The sequence below is a fragment of the Cervus canadensis genome, chromosome 1 (assembly GCF_019320065.1).
Source record: "Cervus canadensis isolate Bull #8, Minnesota chromosome 1, ASM1932006v1, whole genome shotgun sequence".
Lineage (NCBI taxonomy): Eukaryota > Metazoa > Chordata > Mammalia > Artiodactyla > Cervidae > Cervus > Cervus canadensis.
In genome coordinates this window covers 47,691,945-47,713,320 of record NC_057386.1, presented here as the reverse complement: position 1 = coordinate 47,713,320, position 21,376 = coordinate 47,691,945, and the positions used below count along the sequence as shown (strand labels likewise).

Below are 21,376 nucleotides of genomic sequence, written 5' to 3'. Positions count from 1 at the left end.
CTTAGCGACTAAATGACAACCAACAACAACATACTATATTTTATCCATGATCTTTGGAATTCGCTGCACATTCAAGAGGAACATTTAAGTCTATAGAGATGTTTCTTGTGTAATCTTGATAGTTTATAAATTTGTCATTGATACCTATAGAAATGTACACAAATCTTGAGGCTGTAGTTTGATGAATTATCACCATATTCTGCTCTTGATCCATATAGTCTAGGATATACCAAGATAATATCAACTTCCAAACAGCACTGACTTGGAATAATAACAGCTGATTTCTTGCTCATGTTGCTTCCTGTCTTGGTCTCTCTGTGACTCTGCGTCACATATCTACACGTTGATCAAAACCCGCATGTTGTGGAGCAGCCTCTGTCTAGAGCATTACCAGCATTGGAGCAAGCACTGGAGCAAAGGCAAAAAACAGTATGGGGAAGGAATTACTGGTTCTTGAAGCTTTCTCCCAGAAATGGCACAGTTCACGTGAACTCTGCTTATACTTTAATTAATATTTTGGCTAAAGGAAATCTTGAGTGTGAAAGGGAAGTTTACCTTTCATCAAGGAGGGGCAGTAAATATTTTAAAATCAGTATTACAGTTTACCACAGATTTTATGTTCTTACTGGGGCAAAATCAGCTTATTTCAGTTCAGTTCAGTTCAGTCGCTCAGTCGTGTCCAACTTTGCGGCCCCATGAATCACAGCCTGCCAGGACTCCCTGTCCATCACCAACTCCCAAAGTTTACTCAAACTCCTGTCCATCAAGTCGGTGATGCCATCCAGCCATCTCATCCTCTGTCGTCCCCTTCTCCTCCTGCCCCCAATCCCTCCCAGCATCAGGGGCTTTTCCAACGAGTCAACTCCTCGCATGAGGTGACCAAAGTATTGGAGTTTCAGCTGTAGCATCAGTCCTTCCAATGAACACCCAGGACTGATCTCCTTTAGGATGGACTGGTTGGATCTCCTTGCAGTCCAAGGGACTCTCAAGCATCTTCTCCAACACCACAGTTCGAAAGCATCAATTTTTTGGCACTCAGCTTTCTTCACAGTTGAACTCTCACATCCATACATGACCATTGGAAAAACCATAGCCTTGACCAGACGGACCTTTGTTGGAAAAGTAGTGTCTCTGCTTTTTAATATGCTATCTGGGTTGGTCATCACTTTCCTTCCAAGGAGTAAGCGTCTTTTAATTTCATGGCTGCAATCACCATCTGCAGTGATTTTGGAGCCCAGAAAAATAAAGTCAGCCACTGTTTCCACTGTTTCCCTATCTATCTGCCATGAAGTGATGGGACCGGATGCCATGATCTTAGTTTTCTGAATGTTGAGCTATAAGCCAACTTTTTCACTCTCCTCTTTCACTTTCATCAAGAGGCTTTTTAGTTCCTCTTCACTTTCTGCCATAAGGGTGGTGTCATCTGCATATCTGAGGTTATTGATATTTCTCCCAGCAAACTTGATTCCAGCTTGTGCTTCTTCCAGCCCAGCGTTTCTCATGATGTACTCTGCATATAAGTTAAATAAGCAGGGTGACAATATACAGCCTTGACGTACTCCTTTTCCTATTTGGAACCAGTCTGTTGTTCCATGTCCAGTTCTAACTGTTGCTTCCTGACCTGCATACAGGTTTCTCAAGAGGTGGGTCAGGTGGTCTGGTAGTACATCTCTTTCAGAATTTTCCACAGTTTATTGTGATCCACACAGTCAAAGGCTTTGGCATAGTCAATAAAGCAGAAATAGATGTTTTTCTGAACTCTGTTACTTTTTCGATGATCCAGTAGATGTTGGCAATTTGATCTCTGGGTCCTCTGCCTTTTCTAAAACCAGGTTGAACATCTGGGAGTTCACGGTTCACATATTGCTGAAGCCTGGCTTGGAGAATTTTGAGCATTACTTTACTAGCGTGTGAGATGAGTGCAATTGTGCAGTAGTTTGAGCATTCTTCTTCTTCTTACAAACCAGGTTTTTTTAACCCAAATCATTTTTGCATATTTTTCCTGTTTCATTTTTGCATCAAAATTGCTTCTGAATAGTTAACATCTTTTAGGTGGAATGAAAGAGGTGGAAGCTTATAGAAGAAAACAAATATTTACTTTCTAATTTTCAAGTGGTTTTCCTCACATTTTTGTGATCCTGTTGTAATACTTTTTGTTTCCTTGAAGTAGTTCTTACTATCCAGAATAATTTATTTTGCTTCCCCACCCTCCACCCTACTAAGCACTAGGAGAGGGATGACATTTTATTTTTGTTCCCTACTAGATACCTAGGTACTAGCACATTGCGTGGTACTGTCTCAAAGAGGTATTGTGTTGGTTAACTGTATTACTGCACATAAGATACTTAGAACAATAGCTAGCACAAAGTGAGCACTCACCTACACAAGCCATTACAGTGAAACGATATAACAAAGAAGTGTTACAGTAGAGGGAGGAAAGGACAGGAGAGCTTGTGCAGAGCTGAAACCTGAAGGACAACTTAGGTGGTTTAGGGGCTTGGAGGAAGGAGGGGAACGTATTGTAAGGCAGAGGAAATGGTATGTGCAGAGGCTCTGGGACAGAGAGAACATGCTTCTCATGTCCTGATATGAGTCACATATCCAAAGAAAAATGTAGCAAGCATACTTTTAAGAAAACTCAGCCTCTGAGAGGAAATTTTAAGTGTGAATATTTTGTGTGTCTTCTTATTCAGGTACTTGAAAGCTTGCAGGAAAAATTCTTAAGCATTTCATTGAATACTGTCAGTTTGATACATCACAGGGTTTGCTCTTCTATAAATTTTTTTAGGCATACAAATGGTGCATTGAGGCAATGAAAGAAATCACAACAAGCTTACCAGTCAAAGTCGTGGTGGATGTTTTAAGACAAGCTTCTAAGGTAAATGTAATGTTAAAATTATTAAATGGATTATAGTTGAATAAGCTTCAAATTTGTGTTAATTAACCTGCTGTTTGGGGGCTCCCCTGGTGGCGCTCTGCCTGCCAGTGCAGCAGACACGGATTCGGCCCCTGATCTGGGAAGGTCTTTTGGAGAAAGAAATGGCAGCCCACTCCAGCATTCTTGCCTGGCGAATCCCAGGGAGAGGAGCTTGGTGGGCTGTAGTCCACGGGGTTGCAAAGAGTCAGACACAACTGAGTGACTGAATAGTCACTGCCGCCACCTGCTATTTAAAAACTTAGGTGTTGCATACTCATGGATACCAACATCTATTTTCTAAAATTTTCTGCTCAGTTTCAGGAATCTGGCTGCTGCTGAAACCTTTACAGCAGCCTGAATTCCTTATGCCATGATTGTACGGACTTTGGTCACTTTTCTCCTGAAGGATAGCCTAATATTAAATCTTCCAGTCACAGTATTGCAGTCTCACAGTGTGATAGCTTTCTGTTCTTGACCTGATGGGCAATACTTACTTGATGTTTCTTCTTACTGGGTAAAAAAAAAAAAAATGAATTAAGTCTTTTAAGTCATTTAGTAATATTTTTAAATTGCTGCTTTAGTAAACTGAAGCTTTAAAGCATTGATACAATTTTCAGATATAGTATTTCCCAGAGGTTTTCAGTTTTGAATATTCTACTTTGGCTGGTTTTACCTATGGAAATTTCAGTTAGAAGAATTTTTATAAAATGACAGATTTAGAAGAGTCTAAGATTTCTGTAAAATTTATTAAATCATTTTAGAGCAAGTAAATAGCATAAATATTCAGGTAATCATTAGAGCTAGAAGAGACAGTAATATGTTTTTTAATTTAAAATATTGAATATGCATTTAGTATAAAGACAGCTTAATTTATGTGCAAGATTTATATTTCTGTATGTAAATGTTACTTAGAGGGTTAAAGTCTACTGACTTTCTCATGAATCAGAACATTTTAAGAAGTAATAGGAATACTTGGAATTCTGTACATTTTAAGATTATTAGATGGAAAACTATGAAATAGTTTTAAGCCACTGGGATATAAATAAGTAGGAAATAATGGTGAACTCTCTCCCCCACCGCCCACCCCCACTATTTATTTATTTTTAGATGTAAATAACATATTTAATTTTTTAATAGAATTGAAAGCAGGTGTGTCCCCTAACAATCTAGATGGAAAATGCCCTTTCCCATGAAGTTTTCTAAGTATAGATAAATATGCTCACCATAAAGCATCTCTTTGAAGTACTGTTAACTTCATTAATGTCTCTGTGCCTCAGTTTCATCCTCTTTAAAATGGGAATTTTGAAGAGACCTTACTTGTAGATTTCTTCCTTTCAGTTAAATGAAGCAGAGCATGTATAACACCCAGGACATTGCTTAGTAGAGCTAAGCAATATATTTCATTTAGTTTTTTTTTTCCATACTACAAAGCTACAGTCATCAAGACAGTATGATACTGGCACAAAGACAGAAACATAGATCAATGGAACAAAATAGAAAGCCCAGAGATAAATCCATGCACCTATGGACAATTTATCTTTGACAAAGGAGGCAAGAATATACAATGCAGAAAGGACAATCTCTTTATCAAATGGTGCTGGGAAAACTGGTCAACCACTTGTAAAAGAATCAAACTAGAACACTTTCTAATGCCATACACAAAAATAAACTCAAAATGGATTAAAGATCTAAATGTAAAACCAGAAACTATAGAACTCCTAGAGGAAAACATAGGCAAAACACTCTCTGACGTAAATCACAGCCAGATCCTCTATGACCCACCTCCCAGAGTAATGAAAATAAAAGCAAAAATAAACAAATGGGACCTAATTAAATTTAAAAGTTTTTGCACAGCGAAGGAAACTAAGCAAGGTGAAAAGATGACCTTCAGAATGGGAGAAAATAATAGCAAACGAAGCAACTGACAAAGAATTAATCTCAAAAATATACAAGCAGCCCCCCCCCCAACTATTTTAATAACATGTAAGAATGGGAATATATGAGTTTTTTAAGATAATTTTGTTATAACAGTTTAGTTCTGGGCATGACTGAAATTTTTAAATTTTATAATTACAGGATATGTACACATGTGTTTATAATGGAATTTTCAAATACTTGGAAGGAAAGAAATTACAAATAGATGCATTCTATTTATGTTTGAAGATGTTTTTTCTTTTCAACCATTATAGTTTGATTATATAAATCATATTTGTTTTAACACATTGATTAACTGTTTGTGAGTTATTTAACAATTTTTCATTTCATCTTTAGGCTTGTGTTGTAAAACGTGAATTTAAGAAAGCAGAGCAGTTAATTAAACATGCAGTGTATTTGGCACGGTAGGTGATTGTTATTAAAAATAGCATTTAAAATTGTCTCTCTCTACTTTATATCCTAATAGTTTTGTATCTTTTTATAGGGATCATTTTGGATCCAAACACCCAAAATACTCTGATACACTGCTAGATTATGGGTTCTACTTACTCAATGTAGATAATATCTGTCAGTCTGTTGCAATTTATCAGGTATGTTAATAGTTACACTTTTTCTTTCAACCTAAATTGACTTGCTGACCTATAATTTGTTTATGGTATATAAACTGCTGTCTAAAAATTACTCTTTCAGAGCCCTTCCTTATGTATGGCACACCATTATTTTACTAAATAATAACAGAAGTAAAACTTAACTTCTTTAGGAATTAAAGAAATAAAACTTCTTAAAACTTACTGTTTTAGGAATTAAAGAGACCTATCTAGGGGAAAAGTTTGGAGTTGTGGGTCAGTATTTAAGAATAGTTTTCAATTTTTTCATTTACCCAGATGATGTCTTTGTTGTTACTTTAGCACAAATCATTATAGCTGCCTTTGTAGTAGCAAGGAAGGGTAGATAACCGTTATTTTAGGCCTTAGTCAATCTTAGGTACATGATTTGTCATGCCATCACTCTGGGCAAGGTATCCCTGATTCTATAGTTTATTTCTTAAGAGGATATGGAGAAAAAACACTAATGTAATTCCTAAGACATGTGAAGGACTTTTATTATTAAGCCATTGCCTTTTAATTCAGACTTACTCTTCAGAAAATCAAGCCATGGGAACTTTTATGTTCTGTTGTGATCTAAATTTGGAAAAGGAAATGTCAGCCCACTCCAGTATTCTTGCCTGGAGAATCCCATGGACAGGGAAGCCTAGCAGGCCACGGTCCATGGGGTAGCAGAGAGTCAGACATGACTGAAGCCACTAACCACACACGTGATCTAAATACAGCAGAACTTTTTTCAAAAACTGATGGGGTTGAGTATATAAAAGATAAGTCACTAGAATGCTTAATTTAACTAGGTAGTGTTTTCTAAGGATTCACAGTATTATCAGTTATTTTCTTGACTCTTTCAGGCAGCCCTTGACATTCGGCAGTCAGTGTTCGGTGGCAAAAACATTCACGTAGCAACAGCTCATGAAGACTTGGCTTATTCTTCTTATGTTCACCAGTATAGCTCTGGGAAATTTGACAATGCACTGTAAGTTCTACTTTCCTTTTCATGAGGAATTAAATGCTATTGCTCTTTCATTTTGTTTTGCTTTTTCCCTAACACAGTATTATTTAATATATAAATTAATGGATTAAAGTTGTCCTCCTGGAATTTCAACAAGATCCCTAAATGTTCTTGAAGTCATTTAAAATCATCCCAATTTATAAGCCATTCATTTAGATCTTATGTGGTTTCACATTGAGACTTTTATATCATCATATAGAATGTCTTTTTTTAAGTATCTCCTTCAGTAATTTTTCCTTGATTAATACAATAGTGTACAAACTTGCTCATAACATGCAGAAATACTGAATAATATGACAATCATCTTTTTTAATGTGTAACTGAGCTTGTTAGAGAAAGAGGAAATCCTCAAGGGCCAATAATGGACTAAAACCCAAAAAGGGTAGGCATGAACTATGGTGTAACTGTTCTGGGGTGGGAAGGCTTAGAAGGCCTTAGAAGTTTCTGTAACCTTGGTTGAATACCAGTCCTAGTTTTAAGAGATAAGGCATTTAGCCCACAGGAGGCTGTGACTTAAAACTGAAGGCAAGATCAAAGCTACACCCTCAGGGAAAGGGTGGACCAGGGAGAAAACTGCCCACTGGCAAGAGAGGTGACATGCAAGTTTGTCCATCTTAGGCTGAGCTCTCAGTTGAACAAAACTAGCCTCATAGGGGAATTTACAGGCTATAGACTTCTCCCTTGTATTTGGGCATCATGCATACAGGAAACCCAAACCAAGAAAAACATTAAGAAGTACTTTGGGACTGCTGCTTTCTCCTAGGATGCTTTTAAGGAGAAAATACAAACCTCTTGTATTAACCTTCGTCCAAGCCATACAGACTTCCCATAGACCTAACTCTACCTAAGATGAACTCACTATAAAAAATGTTTTTAAATAAGGGAACATTTTCTGTGTGAGTCAGAAGACATGATGAACAAGATTAGCACACTAAAAATATCAGTTAACAGAGGTTTTGGTTGATGCTATAAAGTAAGAATTCTTAGATGACTAAAGGCATAAATGGGTTGGCAAACTATGACCTGAAGGCAAAATAAAGGTTTATTGGAATATGGCAGTGCTCATGCACTCATGTTTGGCTGTGGTTGCTTCTCTGCTACAGCAGAAGAGTTGAATAGTTGGGACAGAGTGTGTACCACACAGTCTTGAGATGTTTACTATATGACCCTGTACAGGAAAAAAAAAATTGCTGACACTGATATAAAAGAAGGAATCAATAATGTTTTAGAGGGAAGGTTAAGGAAAAAAGGCAGATATAAAAATTTAAAAACTGAGGAGACTGTATGTATATCTGAGTCACTTTGCGGTACACCTAAAGCTTACACAACATGGTAAATCAACTATACTTCAATAATAAAAATAAATGGGACTTCCCTGGTGGTTCAGTGGTTAAGACTCTACACTTGCACCACAGGGAGCATGCGTTCTATTTCTGCCACACAGAGTAGCCAAAAATAAACAATAACATAAAATAACTGATACATGCTGCAGCTTGAATGAATCTCTAAAACACTGTGCTAAGTGAAAGAAGCCGGCCACAGAGGACCACATATTACATAATTTCATCTGTGTGAAATGTCCAGACTAGGCACGACTGTAGAAACAGAAGGTAAATTGGTGGTTGCCTAGAGTTGGGGGAGTTGGAAGAAAATGAAGCAACTGCTGATGTGCACAAGGTTTCTTTTGGGGGGGGGGGTGAAAATACTCTGAAATTAATAGTGATAGGTGCGTAACTCTGAAATATGCCAAAAACCTTCTATTGTACACTTTAAATTTTGGTGGTATGAATTATGGTAATAAACACTGATTATGAAAACAAATTATGATAGCTAGAATTGGAAAGTAGTCATTGACATTAAAACTCAGTAGACAAGTTAAATAGCAGATTAGATACAACTAAAGAGACAGCAAATTGGAAGATAGATCTAAGAAAATTGATGATTGCTTCAGTTCAGTTCAGTCTCTCAGTCGTGTCTGAGTCTTTGCGACCCATGGACTGTATAGCATGCCAGGCCTCCCTGTCCATCACCAACTCCTGGAGTTTACTCAGACTCATGTCCATCGAGTCGGTGATATCATCCAACCATCTTATCCTCTGTCGTCCCGTTCTCCTCCTGCCTTCAATCTTTCCCAGCATCAGGGTCTTTTCCAGTGAGTCAGTTCTCCACATCAGGTGGCCAAAGTATTGGAGTTTCAGCTTCAGCATCAGTCCTACCAATGAATATTCAGGACTGATGTCTTTGAGGATTGACTGGTTTGATCTCTTTGCAGTCCAAGAAAGACGGGAATAGAAGGCATGGAGTTGTTTGAAAGGAACTGGCAGATAAAATAGACAAATAACTTGCCTTCTGTTTGACAAGATGAGCCATGAAACAATAACCAAACATGTCAGATGAGAATACATGCTGTGAAGAAGAATAAAATAAGCTAAGAGTTTAGGGTGATGGTAGATTTTTTTTTAGGGTCTTCTGTTTAGGCTGGTCTGGAAAGACTTCAGTGAGGGTAAAAGCTTGTGGATATTCAGGGAACAACCATTCCAGAGAGACAGTAAAACAAATGCAAGAATCCTGGGCTAGAACATGCTTTACATGTTCAGAAAACTGCAGTTCCTATGTGGCTAGAAGGGAAAGAGGAAATTATTTCTGAGAATGGTAGGAGATGTGGTCAGAGAGGTAGCCCGTGAAAGATCTTATTGTATTAAGCCTTGTAGGCCGTGATAGTAATTTCACAGTTGGTTATGAGGGAGATAGATGGGAATCCACTGGATGTTTAAACGTTCATTTAATTATCCTTCAAATAAAAATAAATTAAGGGGGGGAAGAAACTCAGTGTACAAATGATTGGAATGTTAAAGCAAAAAACTAGTCCTTTACCACAGCTAGTTTTAGAAATTCTACCAGTATTATATATAAATTATGGGTTTTTTTTAATGCCTAAATTATTTGTAACATAAAAGAGATGCCAGAATTTATCTTGTGTATTGCAGGTTTCATGCAGAAAGAGCTATTGGTATCATTACCCACATCCTACCTGAAGATCATCTTCTTTTGGCTTCTTCAAAGAGGGTGAAAGGTACCCTTTGTAATCTAGTCTCCTATAGATAGATAAATAGATGTATTTTAAGATTTCTTTAGCTGTCAATTATAGTAGATGTCTACTTTCTGACATTTTTAAATTGATGGTATGTGGTATAAAATAGGAATATTTGTTTATTTCCTCAGAATTAGACTGTATGTTACTGAAACAGTCACTGATGTAACATATTTGCCCACATCTCTCAGAATTTCCAGTGGCTCATAATGAAAAGTTTCCTTCTCTCATACAACATAATTAATAGGCTAGAATACCTTCCTTCCTTCCTTTCTCTTTCCTTTCATTCATTCATTCCTTTCTTTTGAGGGGAGGATTGAAGAATCACAGTGACACTGAAGATGGGTTTTCACATACCTTCACCTTTATTGTGTGAGATTCTGAAACTGAGTTTCATATCAGGTTACCTTTAATGTTGCAAAGCTCTTACCACATAGCACTTTCTTCTTTACTTTTTAACTCTTCTGCAGTCCCTACCAAGGGCTTTTCATTTTGCTGACATTGGGTCACCCATGTGGTAATTCCTTGCATGATGAGTAACTTTTACCTTATTTCTGGAACTAGGCTTTACCTCCCTGCTAGGTTTGCATTTTTGAAGTCATGCAAGTAATACATGATTAATATCAAGAATTAAAAGAGAAAAAATTAAGTTAACTTGAAATCTCATCAATCCAGAATCAACATGTGGGCAAATATTTTTTGACTTTTCTTTCTTCGAAGACTGAAATGAGTGAATAATTTTTTTTTTAGTTCTGTAATCTGCTTTGTTCACTCAGTATAGTACAAACATTTTCTCATTTCAATACATGTAGGTATATATCCTTTTTTCTGATGTTTTTTTCTAATTTTCTAATGTTTTTAACTGTACCTGTCTTATTGGACCTTTAAATTTTTTTAACGTTTTGTTCCTTAAAAATGCTACAGTTCCTAGCAATAAAATTGCCTGGTTAAAGAATATGTATTTGTAAGACTTTAAATGGAGTTTGAGGGTCTCAAATAGGACTTTGAAGTTAAAATATCTTCTTACCTGATTTGACTGGTCAAGTGAGTTAGGAGGAAACCCGTTCTTTTACTTCTGCTTGGTTAAAGCTTATATAGTTTGAAGAATATGGTTTCACAGTTTTCAGGAGTGGTTAGGTAGTCCTTGACACACTTTCACAACTTTAAAAAATTTGTGTCTTCATTCTTGTCTGTCTTCTGTTTGCTTAAAAAAGTTTCACGTCAGCAAAGCAAACTGATCTGGTAAAAGAGTAATTCTGCAAAATAATTTGTTGTATACTGTTGTTTTTCTTACATTTGAAAACCATTATACTATGCAAAATAGAATGACCCCAAAAGTGTTTTTTGTTTTGTTTTGTTTTGTTTTCTCATTAACATGGAATATGCTCATCTTTACCAGTTCTTTGGTATGTTAAATGGTTTATGGTTCTAAACCATAAACATATATAAGTATATACAAGTAACATTTATAAAATTTAATTCTAAAGTATATGTTCTGATGAGCTTTGATACATGGTTTGAAAGTGCACTGATTTTATTGCCTTCTTATTTAGCACTTATTTTAGAGGAGATTGCTATTGACTGTCATAATAAAGAAACTGAACAGAGGCTGCTTCAAGAAGCTCACGATTTGCATCTGTCTTCACTCCAACTAGCTAAAAAAGCTTTTGGAGAATTTAATGTACAGACTGCAAAACACTATGGAAACCTTGGAAGACTTTATCAGTCAATGAGGAAATTTAAGGTAGGAGCACATTTTACTGCATTTTTCTGTTTATGTAATCCGTAATAAAGTACCGTGTGACTAATAAATCTTAAGTAATGCTTCTTCAGTAATCTTAAATTATAAAGTATACATTTATTATGCTTCCACATTATTTTACATAAGAATTGAGAAAATAGCTAGTATAAAACAACAGTCAAAATATAAATGAAATTCAAAAATACAGGCCATAGAAAAATATATATATCAGACTTAAAACATAGCTCTTAGCTAATAGTCTAAATTGAACACTTAGCCGAATGCCTGACACATAGTTAGGTGTGCAAGAAATGTAAGATAATGCAAGTATTATATAATTGTAGTGTTAAAAATGTACTGAATTTAGTTCCCTTTTAGAATTTTGGGTTATAAATTCTTATTATTGCTCATTATAGGGTCCAATAAGAAAGGAATGAGAGTTGCTATCTAAGACATTCATTTTTATCTGAAAATCAGTTTACATATTCCTCAGTTAACCTGTTTATTGAGATAAAAATTGTCAAAACTCAAAAAAAAAATGAAATAGTAAAGTATACTTCTGTGTAAAATAATACAGTATAGAGTTTCTTAACACAGTTCAATTAAATTTTGGAGTATGTTAAATTGAAAGAAGTTTTCATTTTTGAATATTTTGACGTTAATTTCTTACAAGGCTTTTTATTACAAGGACACGTTTTCTCTTGTCACTTTGGTGTATTTCAGTGTTTCGTCAGCTTATGTGCATAGACAGCTTCCCCAAGCCAGTGATGCTTCCCGTAGGCAGCTTTTGGAACTGTGTAGTGTCTTCTCTGACTGGATTACCTTATGCCATCCATAAGCTGTTTTTGACATCTAGAAGAATGTTACTAATTGGATAAGAGTTGTTGACATAGTAAAAAGTATAACCTAATGGTTAATACAGCTTGATTATTTTTCAGGAAGCTGAAGAAATGCACATCAAAGCAATTCAGATTAAAGAACAACTTCTTGGTCAAGAAGATTATGAAGTAGCCCTTTCAGTGGGACATCTGGCTTCTTTATATAATTATGACATGAATCAGTATGAAAATGCCGAGAAACTTTATTTGCGATCTATAGCAATTGGTATGTTATTTTAAAATTGTTTTAATTGATAAGAGATCAACATGTCTTATATGTTGTATAGGGAAGTGTTGTTATTAAGACTTAAATGGGTTTAGAGATGCTCAGGATCTCCAGGAGCCACTCAGAAGTCTTCTATAACATTTTGCTAAAGATTATTTATTGATAATTGAAGCCAGTAATAAGAAATATGACAGTCGTGTGTCAAGTAAAGGCAAAAATAGTTATTTTTAAATATTTATGTAAACACTACCTCTAGCCCCTCCTCACCCTTCTCCTGATTTTAACGTAGAGCAAGTTTACCTGTTTTAGAACTTGATATAAATGAAATCATACAATGTATATTTTTATATGCTTTGTTTCTTTTGGTGAACATCAGTTGTTAAATACATCAGTGTTGTTCATTTCCCTGTTGCTTGTTAATTTCCAGTGCCATGTAATATTGTATTGAATTAGTATGTCATTATTTATCCATTCGACTGTTAGTTGATATTCAGAACATTTGAATTGTTTTCAGTTCAGACCTATCACAAAATAGGATACTGTGGTCATCATCTAATGTTGTGCCTGTTAAAACTCTTCCCATGTTTTTATTGAATTTGTCACTTTCTTCTTGATTTATGGAAGTTCTTTATATACTTTAGATGTAATAAGCCCTTTGTTAGTTAAATGTGTTGCAGATAACTGTCCTTCTACTTCTTGTTTCTTAATGGTGCCTTTCAAAGAACAAAAGTTCTTAAAGTTTAATATAATCAAATATTGCTTTTTTATTTTATGGTTGACACTTTTTAAATTGTGTTTTGGAAATCTTTTTCTACCCCAAAGTCAGAAGATACTCTTTTGGAAGATTATCTTCTGGAAATTTGTGAGGTAGCGATCAAATTTGTTCCCCTCTTCCTTTTTCCCTTCTGTATGGATATCAGTTGACCAGGACCATTTTTTCAAAACACTGTCTTTCCCCTCTGCTGTGCTACCTTTGCCTCAAATCATATATCCGTGTATGTGAAGATTCCTCATTATCCATAATAGATTATCTTGCTTAACCCTACAATATACACAAAGTAGTTTTAGAATTGTTAACCCATAGTACTATGAAAACCAAAGTCACTGCTTAGAGCTTAATATTCATTTACAGTTTACCTTGTCCTTAACCTGAAGGTATATAATCAGAATACTGTGTTCAAAATTTATAGGTTGCTTATCTCACTGCCACCTGCTATCAGTGAGTTACTCATTTACGAGAGAACTAGGTTCATTTGCTTATGTTTGTATAACATTCCCCTGTTTTTATTTAGTCTGCTAGATTATTTGACTGTGAAATATTAATACTCTAGAAAATCAGAACTGTGGAGTTCCCTGGCAGTCCAGTGGTTAAAACTCCTCAGGGTCACTGCCGAGGGCCTGGGTTCAATCTCTAGTTAGGGAACTAAGATCCCACAAGCCACATGACATGACCAAAAAAAAAAAAGTCAACTATATAGAAAGGTCTTCTCACAGATGTGTGGCTGCCCTTAATTTCTCCTCTCCACTCACTGCTATGAGTAACAGGCCTTGTCAGTTTCTCATCTATTTTTCCTGTGGTTTTTATTTCTGGCCGTGCTGGGCCCTGCTGCTGCGCGCGGGCTCCTCGTCGCTGAGCGTGGGCTCGGCGTGCAGGCTTCAGTAGTTGTGCCTCTCAGCTCTAGCGCTTGGACTCCGTGGGGTGGTGGGGGCTCACTGGCTTAGTTGCCCCAAGGCATGTGGGGTCCTCCCAGACCAGAGAGCGAACCTGTGTTCCTGCATTGGCAGGTGGATTCTTAACCACTGGACCACCAGCATCTATCCTCTATATATCTTTTGGCATAAATGTTCACAGACATAAATATTTTATTTTACATAAAAGGTGGCATACTCCAGGTACTTTGCTTTTTTAAAAACAGTATGCCCTGTAAATGAGCTGTGAGCTCTTTATGAACTCTCTTCAGACTATGAAATTTTAAAATTTTGTTCTACAGAGACCAATGACCTTAGACAAGAGAATTTTTTTTTAAGTCTTAGAAGTAGTCTGTGGGTAAGACTGTGTCAGTAAACACTGATAGAAGAATTGAATGTGTTCCAGCTGGAGGGTGGGATGATTGGGAGTCTGGGACTGATGTCAGCACACTACTGAGTGTAAAACACATAACCAGTGAGGACCCACTGACCACCACGGGCCGCTCTCCTCGACGTTCTGTGGTGACCTCAGTGGGGAGGGAGTCTTAACGAAGGGAGGGGACACACGTACATGCGTATGTGTGACGATTCCCTTTGCTGTGTAGCAAGAAACTAACACAATATTGTAAAGCAACTGTGTTCCAATAAAAACATTTTTAATTGAATCTATTCCTTTTAAAAGGAATAAGACAAAGACACCCTATTTTAAAGAACTAAGCTTGTGTTGTAGAAACTACTTTATTTCATTATTTGAGCTTCCTTTCTTTTTCTGTTTACTTTCAGGGAAGAAACTTTTTGGTGAAGGCTACAGTGGACTGGAATATGATTACCGAGGTCTCATTAAACTTTACAACTCCATTGGAAATTATGAGAAAGTGTTTGAGTATCACAATGTTCTGTCTAACTGGAACCGGTTACGAGATCGGCAGTATTCCGTGACCGATGCTCTTGAAGACGTCAACACCAGCCCCCAGTCCACTGAAGAAGTGGTGCAGTCCTTCCTGATTGCTCAGAATGTCGAGGGACCCAGCTGCTGAGGGAGGACCTCAGTTAACTAACTTACCTTTTCCCAGATTCCAGGGAATTCATACTGTGAAATCAAAACCATGTTGTTTTTTTGGGGCTGGAATTTGCATTGAAACACTGGTCCAGTCCTTTGACCCTATTTGGGTGATCCCTTTCTTGCAGAGTGTCCGTAGGAATAAGCATATATTCAGTTATATTCAGCATGTACCGCATGTATAAGTAGTCTGGCCCATATTTTCAACCTCGTAGAACAAACAACAGGAATTTTTTTGTTTTCTTTTTTTTTTTTTTTAAAGTAATTCATTTTGCAGAAAGCCTGAAAGAAAAAAAGAACCCCTAAATAAAACTATTTAAGAGTTTAAAAGAGTTGCATTCTTATTATGTAAGGATGATTTTAACAACTTTTTAACATATAATTCTTCCTTGAGGAGGTATTCAATACTGTACTGTAAAGAAATTTTATGGGGAAAATCTTTATACACAGTATAGAAAAGTTAACACAAGTACTAATAGCAGAGGGACATCCTGACTTAGGTTTGGCTACCTTACCTAGAAAAATGGATATAGCCACTCCAGGGCTGTATGACAAGGGGGAAGGACTGTCAGATTCATCTGAACTGGACCAGTGTTGACCTGTAAGTAATAGAAAAGCTGATAAACCAGCAATTTTAATTCTTTGGTTGTTTTGTTTTTGTTGTGTTTTTTTGGGGTACAAAAAGGCAAGATGCTCTGATAGCTTTTGCTAACAGGACCAGGAGGATCTGAAAAGGACCAGCCTAATGTAGAAAGGGGTTATTTGGACCAGAGGTTTTAGATGATTATTTTAGCCCCTGCTTTTACTTTTATTGTAGAATGATTTCATTTAGATGTATTATGAAAACTGATAATACAAAAATTGTATTCATGTAATAGTCACCAAATTAGGGAAGTTTGGCAATTTCAGTGGCATATCTTTAGTCAAGGTACACAGATGGCAATGCCCTAAACAAGTCTATAAATATCTGCTGCAGCCATCCCTCTCATTTTAAATGCTACCCTGATAACGCATTTTGCAAGTATATTGGCTGAGTCATGAAATAGCTCATGTCCAGATGGGAATTTTAGGTTAATGTTTGGTTTATGGGGATTAATGGAAAAACAAATGCTGCCAAATAAGCAATTCTTAAGAAATCCTTCATGTTTATGATAAAAAAAATATTGTAAGCAGTAGATCATTTTATATGAAATTCAAGAGTCAAATGTAAAGATTCCCGCTAATGATATATCTATTTCACTAACTCATCTTTCTGTTTATTGGGTTTTGATTTTTCATTTAAGCCAGTCAAGTTATTTAATGTTGAGGTAATATTCAAATTTGAGAAGTTATAACATGTAGCAATTCAAGAAACAAAAAAGGTCTGTTGCCATTACCTCAGTTCTTATTATAGTGGCCTGTTTGGTGCCTCTATAGTTAAGAATCAGGGTTTTCCCCCCTATTTTCAGGGGTTCATGACTTGGCTGTTAAGAGTTGTTGCTCCTGGCTAATGCTTGGAGTGGTCTGTGGGTGAGTGGATGTGTGCTGAATTTGGGTTTTCTTTTAACACGTGTGTTGGGATGGAAGGGGGAGAAATGTAAACTGTCCACCACAAGGAGTGCAGAAAAAGTAATTGGAAATTTCAGATCAATTCAATTTTAAACACTTTTTTGACCTTCCCCAATATAACCTTGTTTAAGGCTGTTATTTGCCATCTTGTTAGTTATGATCCCACTGTTTTTAAGTCCCCAGGAGGGGATTCCCTAGGGGAGGTAGAAGAAATGAAACAAGCCCAGATGTCTTTAAGATGATAGCTGTGTGATTTCGAAACCTGGGTGTAATCCTCATACTGAATTATTTTTAATTGAAAAGAGCACATTGGCACACCTGCACCTCCCCCTCCCAGTTAATTGCAATCTAATGCCAAGAGGCACCTCTTTATTAATTACCAAATAGTCTGTGTGACCAAGGACTAACATTTTTAAGTTACTCAGCTCTATCCTCATGGGCCTATATATTTAATACCTCCAAAGATTTTAAGGATAGGCTTTGTATACTTTTGTTGGTTATTTAGAGTCCTGTGGTATGTTTGTGGTATAGGAATGTCATGGTAAATTGTTTTTCAATAAATATTTTGAAACTTATGTTTTCATATGAAGTTTTTTTTTTTTAATCTGTATTTTTGGTTTTGTGCATATACAGCATTTCCTAGGATAAAATCCAGCAAATGACTTAAGGCCTCATCTTCTCTAATTCAGTTTGAACTCAGATAACACTCAGTGATAAAGCAGCATGACACTTAGAAGCCGAGGACCACAGGGTGATGATGTCAAATGGCAGCCAGGTTTTCTTAAAAAAAAAATCATTGCTGATAGTTTGCCATATTGCCACTGTTTTAATGTAGTTTTCTGTAAATCCATGTACTTAATGCAGACACTCTAGATTGAGAAAAGAGATTGCCAGTTTCTGATAGTGGTATAACTTAATATGCTATTATTTCTGGTTCTAATGAAGAATAAAACTCTAATAATTTTAAGTGTGGGTTTTATCCTTTTAGTCGAAATGTTTAGGATAAGTTAGGTGAATATCATCATGATTTATGGGGGTAGGGGAAAAAAGTCTCAGAGTAAAATTTACTTCACAATAACCAGTTGCTTGAACAGATTTTTCGTATATGGTGGGGTTATGTATAAGAAAGCATAGACCAGCTTAAAAGACTTTTCTGGCAGTTCAACCAAGTAATATTAAATAAGAGGCCTTTGGTCTCCTGCTTTCCTGACCTTGTTCTCTCTTGTACTCGGGGTTTTTTTCCCTGAAGTTTGGTGCTACTCAAGCTGGGTGCATCAGGGAGCCGTAACACTCCTGGACCGCAGCGGTGGTCCGTCACTCCTTTGTTCCGTTGCAGAGAGCCAGTCGGGGGTTTTTTAGATCATAGTTTTTATGGGTCGCCACAGCTGACTTTGCTCAAAGCGTTAGGACCCTTACCGTTATCAGAGCTGTCTGCTCACAGACAGCTGGCATTGCTTTGGAATGGCCCCCGTGCAGGTGTGCTTTGTTTTGTGAAAATGGGAGATTGGACAGAGACCTTAGCCTATTAGAGAAAAGTTCATAATTTTGAGAAAACTAGATCAAGCAGCTGCAGTCTTATAAATAGCGTGCCATTTGGCTGCTCCTGACAGTGCAGACAGAATGCTCAACAGTAAACACATGCCTAGAACATGATTGAAGCTTTGGACCGTACTTTACAGATGGAAAGAATGGTTTGCTAAGTAGCAGCAGGGACAGCAGTCTTTTCCCGCTGTCCAAAAGTAGAGTGTTCCCATGAAACCTCTTTAAGCCGAAACAGGTGAACAGCAGAGCGGCAATTAGCCTAGGGCACACCTTGCTAATAGATGCGCAAAATAAATTGAGATAAAGCACAGAAGCCCACACAGGTAAAGCTGTGGCAGCTTGAAGCTGCGCTGCGGAGCGTCGTTCCAGGAAAGGAGCCTGGCGGTGCCGATGCTGCTGCTCATGGCCGCTGCCTCCTAACAGCTGTGTGCAGACAGACGCTGAATGCCATTTCTGCTTTTCACCTCTTTTCGTGAAAGTGACGCTCCTTTTTGGATCTGTTTTCGATTAGTAAAAACAGGCGCTATTGCAGGTCTTTGATAAAAGCAAAGTAGCATAAAGTGAACTTTCAGAAAGAGGAGGATACCTGTATTAAACTGTCACTCTACCTTTTTTTCCCCCTGAATCTGTAGCCTGGCTACTTCCAAACTGTTCTTTTTCTGGATGGCAAAGTTACTACTGGAAAAATATTTATAAGTAAAAGCGTCTCTAAGACTTTTATTTTTGCTTTAAGAATTAGCATATATATTTCACCTCTTGGAAGACCTCAGTTCTTGCTAGAAAATTCCTTTTTTTTAAAAAAAAAATCTGACATTTTAATTCATCTCCAGCTTGAACATTAGTAGTTGTCCACAAATCTCAGGAATGTTTTGGGCAGAAAACTGGTTTTACCCTGTTGGTGACCTGAAGGAGTGTGCTTGAGGATTTGTTAAAATAATGCTGTTCTTTAATTGCAATCCTAGGCATCTATAGCATGAGTGGCCTTAGTGAGTTTGTTGAAGTGCACATTTTTTTTTAAAGTAAAATTTAAGATTAAAAATATATGCTATATATAGATATCTAGAAAACTTGGTTTGTGGTGCACAAGTGTTGGATCACTAAATAAGTTTGCAGGTACCATTTGTGTAACATTACTCATTTCTGTAGATTACTTTTATGGGAAGATCTGTTGCCATGGTAACTAAAAACTTTTCACTTCAGTTCTACTTTTATGATGTGAATGAATGCTATGTTTTATTAAATATTACCAGGTCAGTACTATTTTTATACTTTATTAAGCAACCGGGGATTTTAGTTTAATAGACTCAAAAAGCTCTTACTGAAACAAAAGCAAATCACTATCAATTCTTTACATGAAAATCCCCACTAATAGTGCCACAGTAATTTCTATAGAAATATTTAAGGTCATTGACGGATTTTTTTAAAGACAATTCTTCATTGTGTCAGAATGACCTTTCATATCACCCTTATCACAAACTTGTAGTACCCACCATTATTTGTAACCATTAAACCATACTAAGTATGTTTGTAACCAGCATTGTGATATATTCTGTACTTGTATTGCTAAAAATGAATTATTGACTTAATAAATATAGTGTTCCTGCATTCATAGTGTATCTGTTTCCAGTTTAGTTGTGCTTACTTTCGGTCGGGACTTGGGACTATTTAAACATCACAGACTTTTTTTATTAGCAATCAACACAAGAGAAACTGTCAGAACTACAACAGCGGTGTGCTTCTAGTGAGACGTGTGGCAGAGGAGACGCTTGGTAACAGCTCCTGAAGACGGTGCTTATGAAAGTACTTTGGAAACACAAGCACTGCATGAACGCAGAGGGCTTTGGGGACTTTACAAAAGTAATCACACCCTTCTTTTCCCTAGTCTCATGCAAAGGCTGAGAATGGGTGATGAGACAGGTAAAGTTCTGCTGGGTGTCTGTCAGTGGTGAAAACCCTGGGTGTGGGTTATGGTTCTACCCCTGCCTCTTAACAGTAGGAATTTGAGATGTGTCATTATAAACCTCTGTGTATGTCATTTCCTCGTATGAAAGGTGGGGTCAGGTTACGCCTTTTTAAAAATCCACCATGAAACAGCATGAATCTAAAGCACTGAAAACAATTACAGGAAATGAAACCAGATTATGAAGAAAACTGATGAATGTTAGACAAAATCCCACCTTCATTTGGAATAGTCAGCATTGACTTCATCGCCTGCCACCCTTGGTGATATATATCACCAATTTTTTTTTTTTTTGGCCATGTAGCTTGCGAGATCTTAATTCCCTGACCTGGGATTGAACCTGCATCTTCAGCAGTGAAAGCGCAGAGTCCTAACAACTGGACCACCAGAGAATTCCCTGGTGTTACTGAATTTAAATTTATTTCCTTTTCCATCTCCATGACTCTGAACATGCTCTTCTGTTGTTTGAAATGCCATTTCTTGCATAAAATCTCATTCATCAGGCTGAAAGGACAAGGGAAGCTCGAGTTGCCACTTGGTACTTAGTTATGCAGCATTTTATTTGAAGTTTTGCTGAAGCCATTGTCGTATGGTCATATGCACACCCATGTTCATAGCAGCAGCATTCACCATAACCAAAAGGTGAAAGCAACAAAAAGTAGTACATACATACAACATAATATTATTCAGCCTTAAACAGGAAGGAAATTCTGACTCCTGCTACAATTTGGGTGAACTTTGAGGGCATTTTGTCTATATAAGCCAGTCACAAAAGGGGAAAGCAAGTAAATAGTGTATGATTCCATTCACATGAGGTATCTAGGCTAGTCACAAAGTCAGGCATGATATATGAAGTTTGAAGAGAGTGTGAGTGAGCACTTCCAGATAGTGTATTGATAAGCCTTGTGAGATATATTTGTGAATTAGAACATTGATATAACATGTCAAAGTTGATTGGCATTTACCTTCCTGCTCAGCACAGAATCAGGTAGTTTTTCACTCTTGCTGCTGCTTAAATAGTTTTGAGTATTTTTCTGTTCTGTTAGTGGCTGTGACCCATGGCCAGTCCACATTCTACAACTGTTGTGTTGGTGTTAGAGTCATCACATTTCTCTATACAAGATGAAAAAGGAAAAAAAAAGACGAGTTATTTAAAAAACCACCTTTGGCAC

The 21,376-nt window shown here is 36.8% G+C and overlaps 1 protein-coding gene across 1 annotated transcript in view; it reads left to right on the top strand.

The window, feature by feature from the left end:
- APPBP2 (amyloid beta precursor protein binding protein 2) overlaps positions 1-19,858 on the top strand; it is a 63,383-nt gene extending 43,525 nt beyond the window's left edge. The window contains exons 6-13 of the mRNA XM_043481886.1: positions 2,789-2,878; positions 5,189-5,256; positions 5,337-5,442; positions 6,309-6,433; positions 9,457-9,542; positions 11,114-11,304; positions 12,240-12,405; positions 14,878-19,858. Coding sequence (XP_043337821.1) covers positions 2,789-2,878; positions 5,189-5,256; positions 5,337-5,442; positions 6,309-6,433; positions 9,457-9,542; positions 11,114-11,304; positions 12,240-12,405; positions 14,878-15,131 — 1,086 coding nt within the window. The 3' untranslated portion in view covers positions 15,132-19,858. The remainder of the gene's footprint in view (positions 1-2,788; positions 2,879-5,188; positions 5,257-5,336; positions 5,443-6,308; positions 6,434-9,456; positions 9,543-11,113; positions 11,305-12,239; positions 12,406-14,877) is intronic.
- The last annotated feature ends 1,518 nt before the right edge of the window (positions 19,859-21,376 follow it).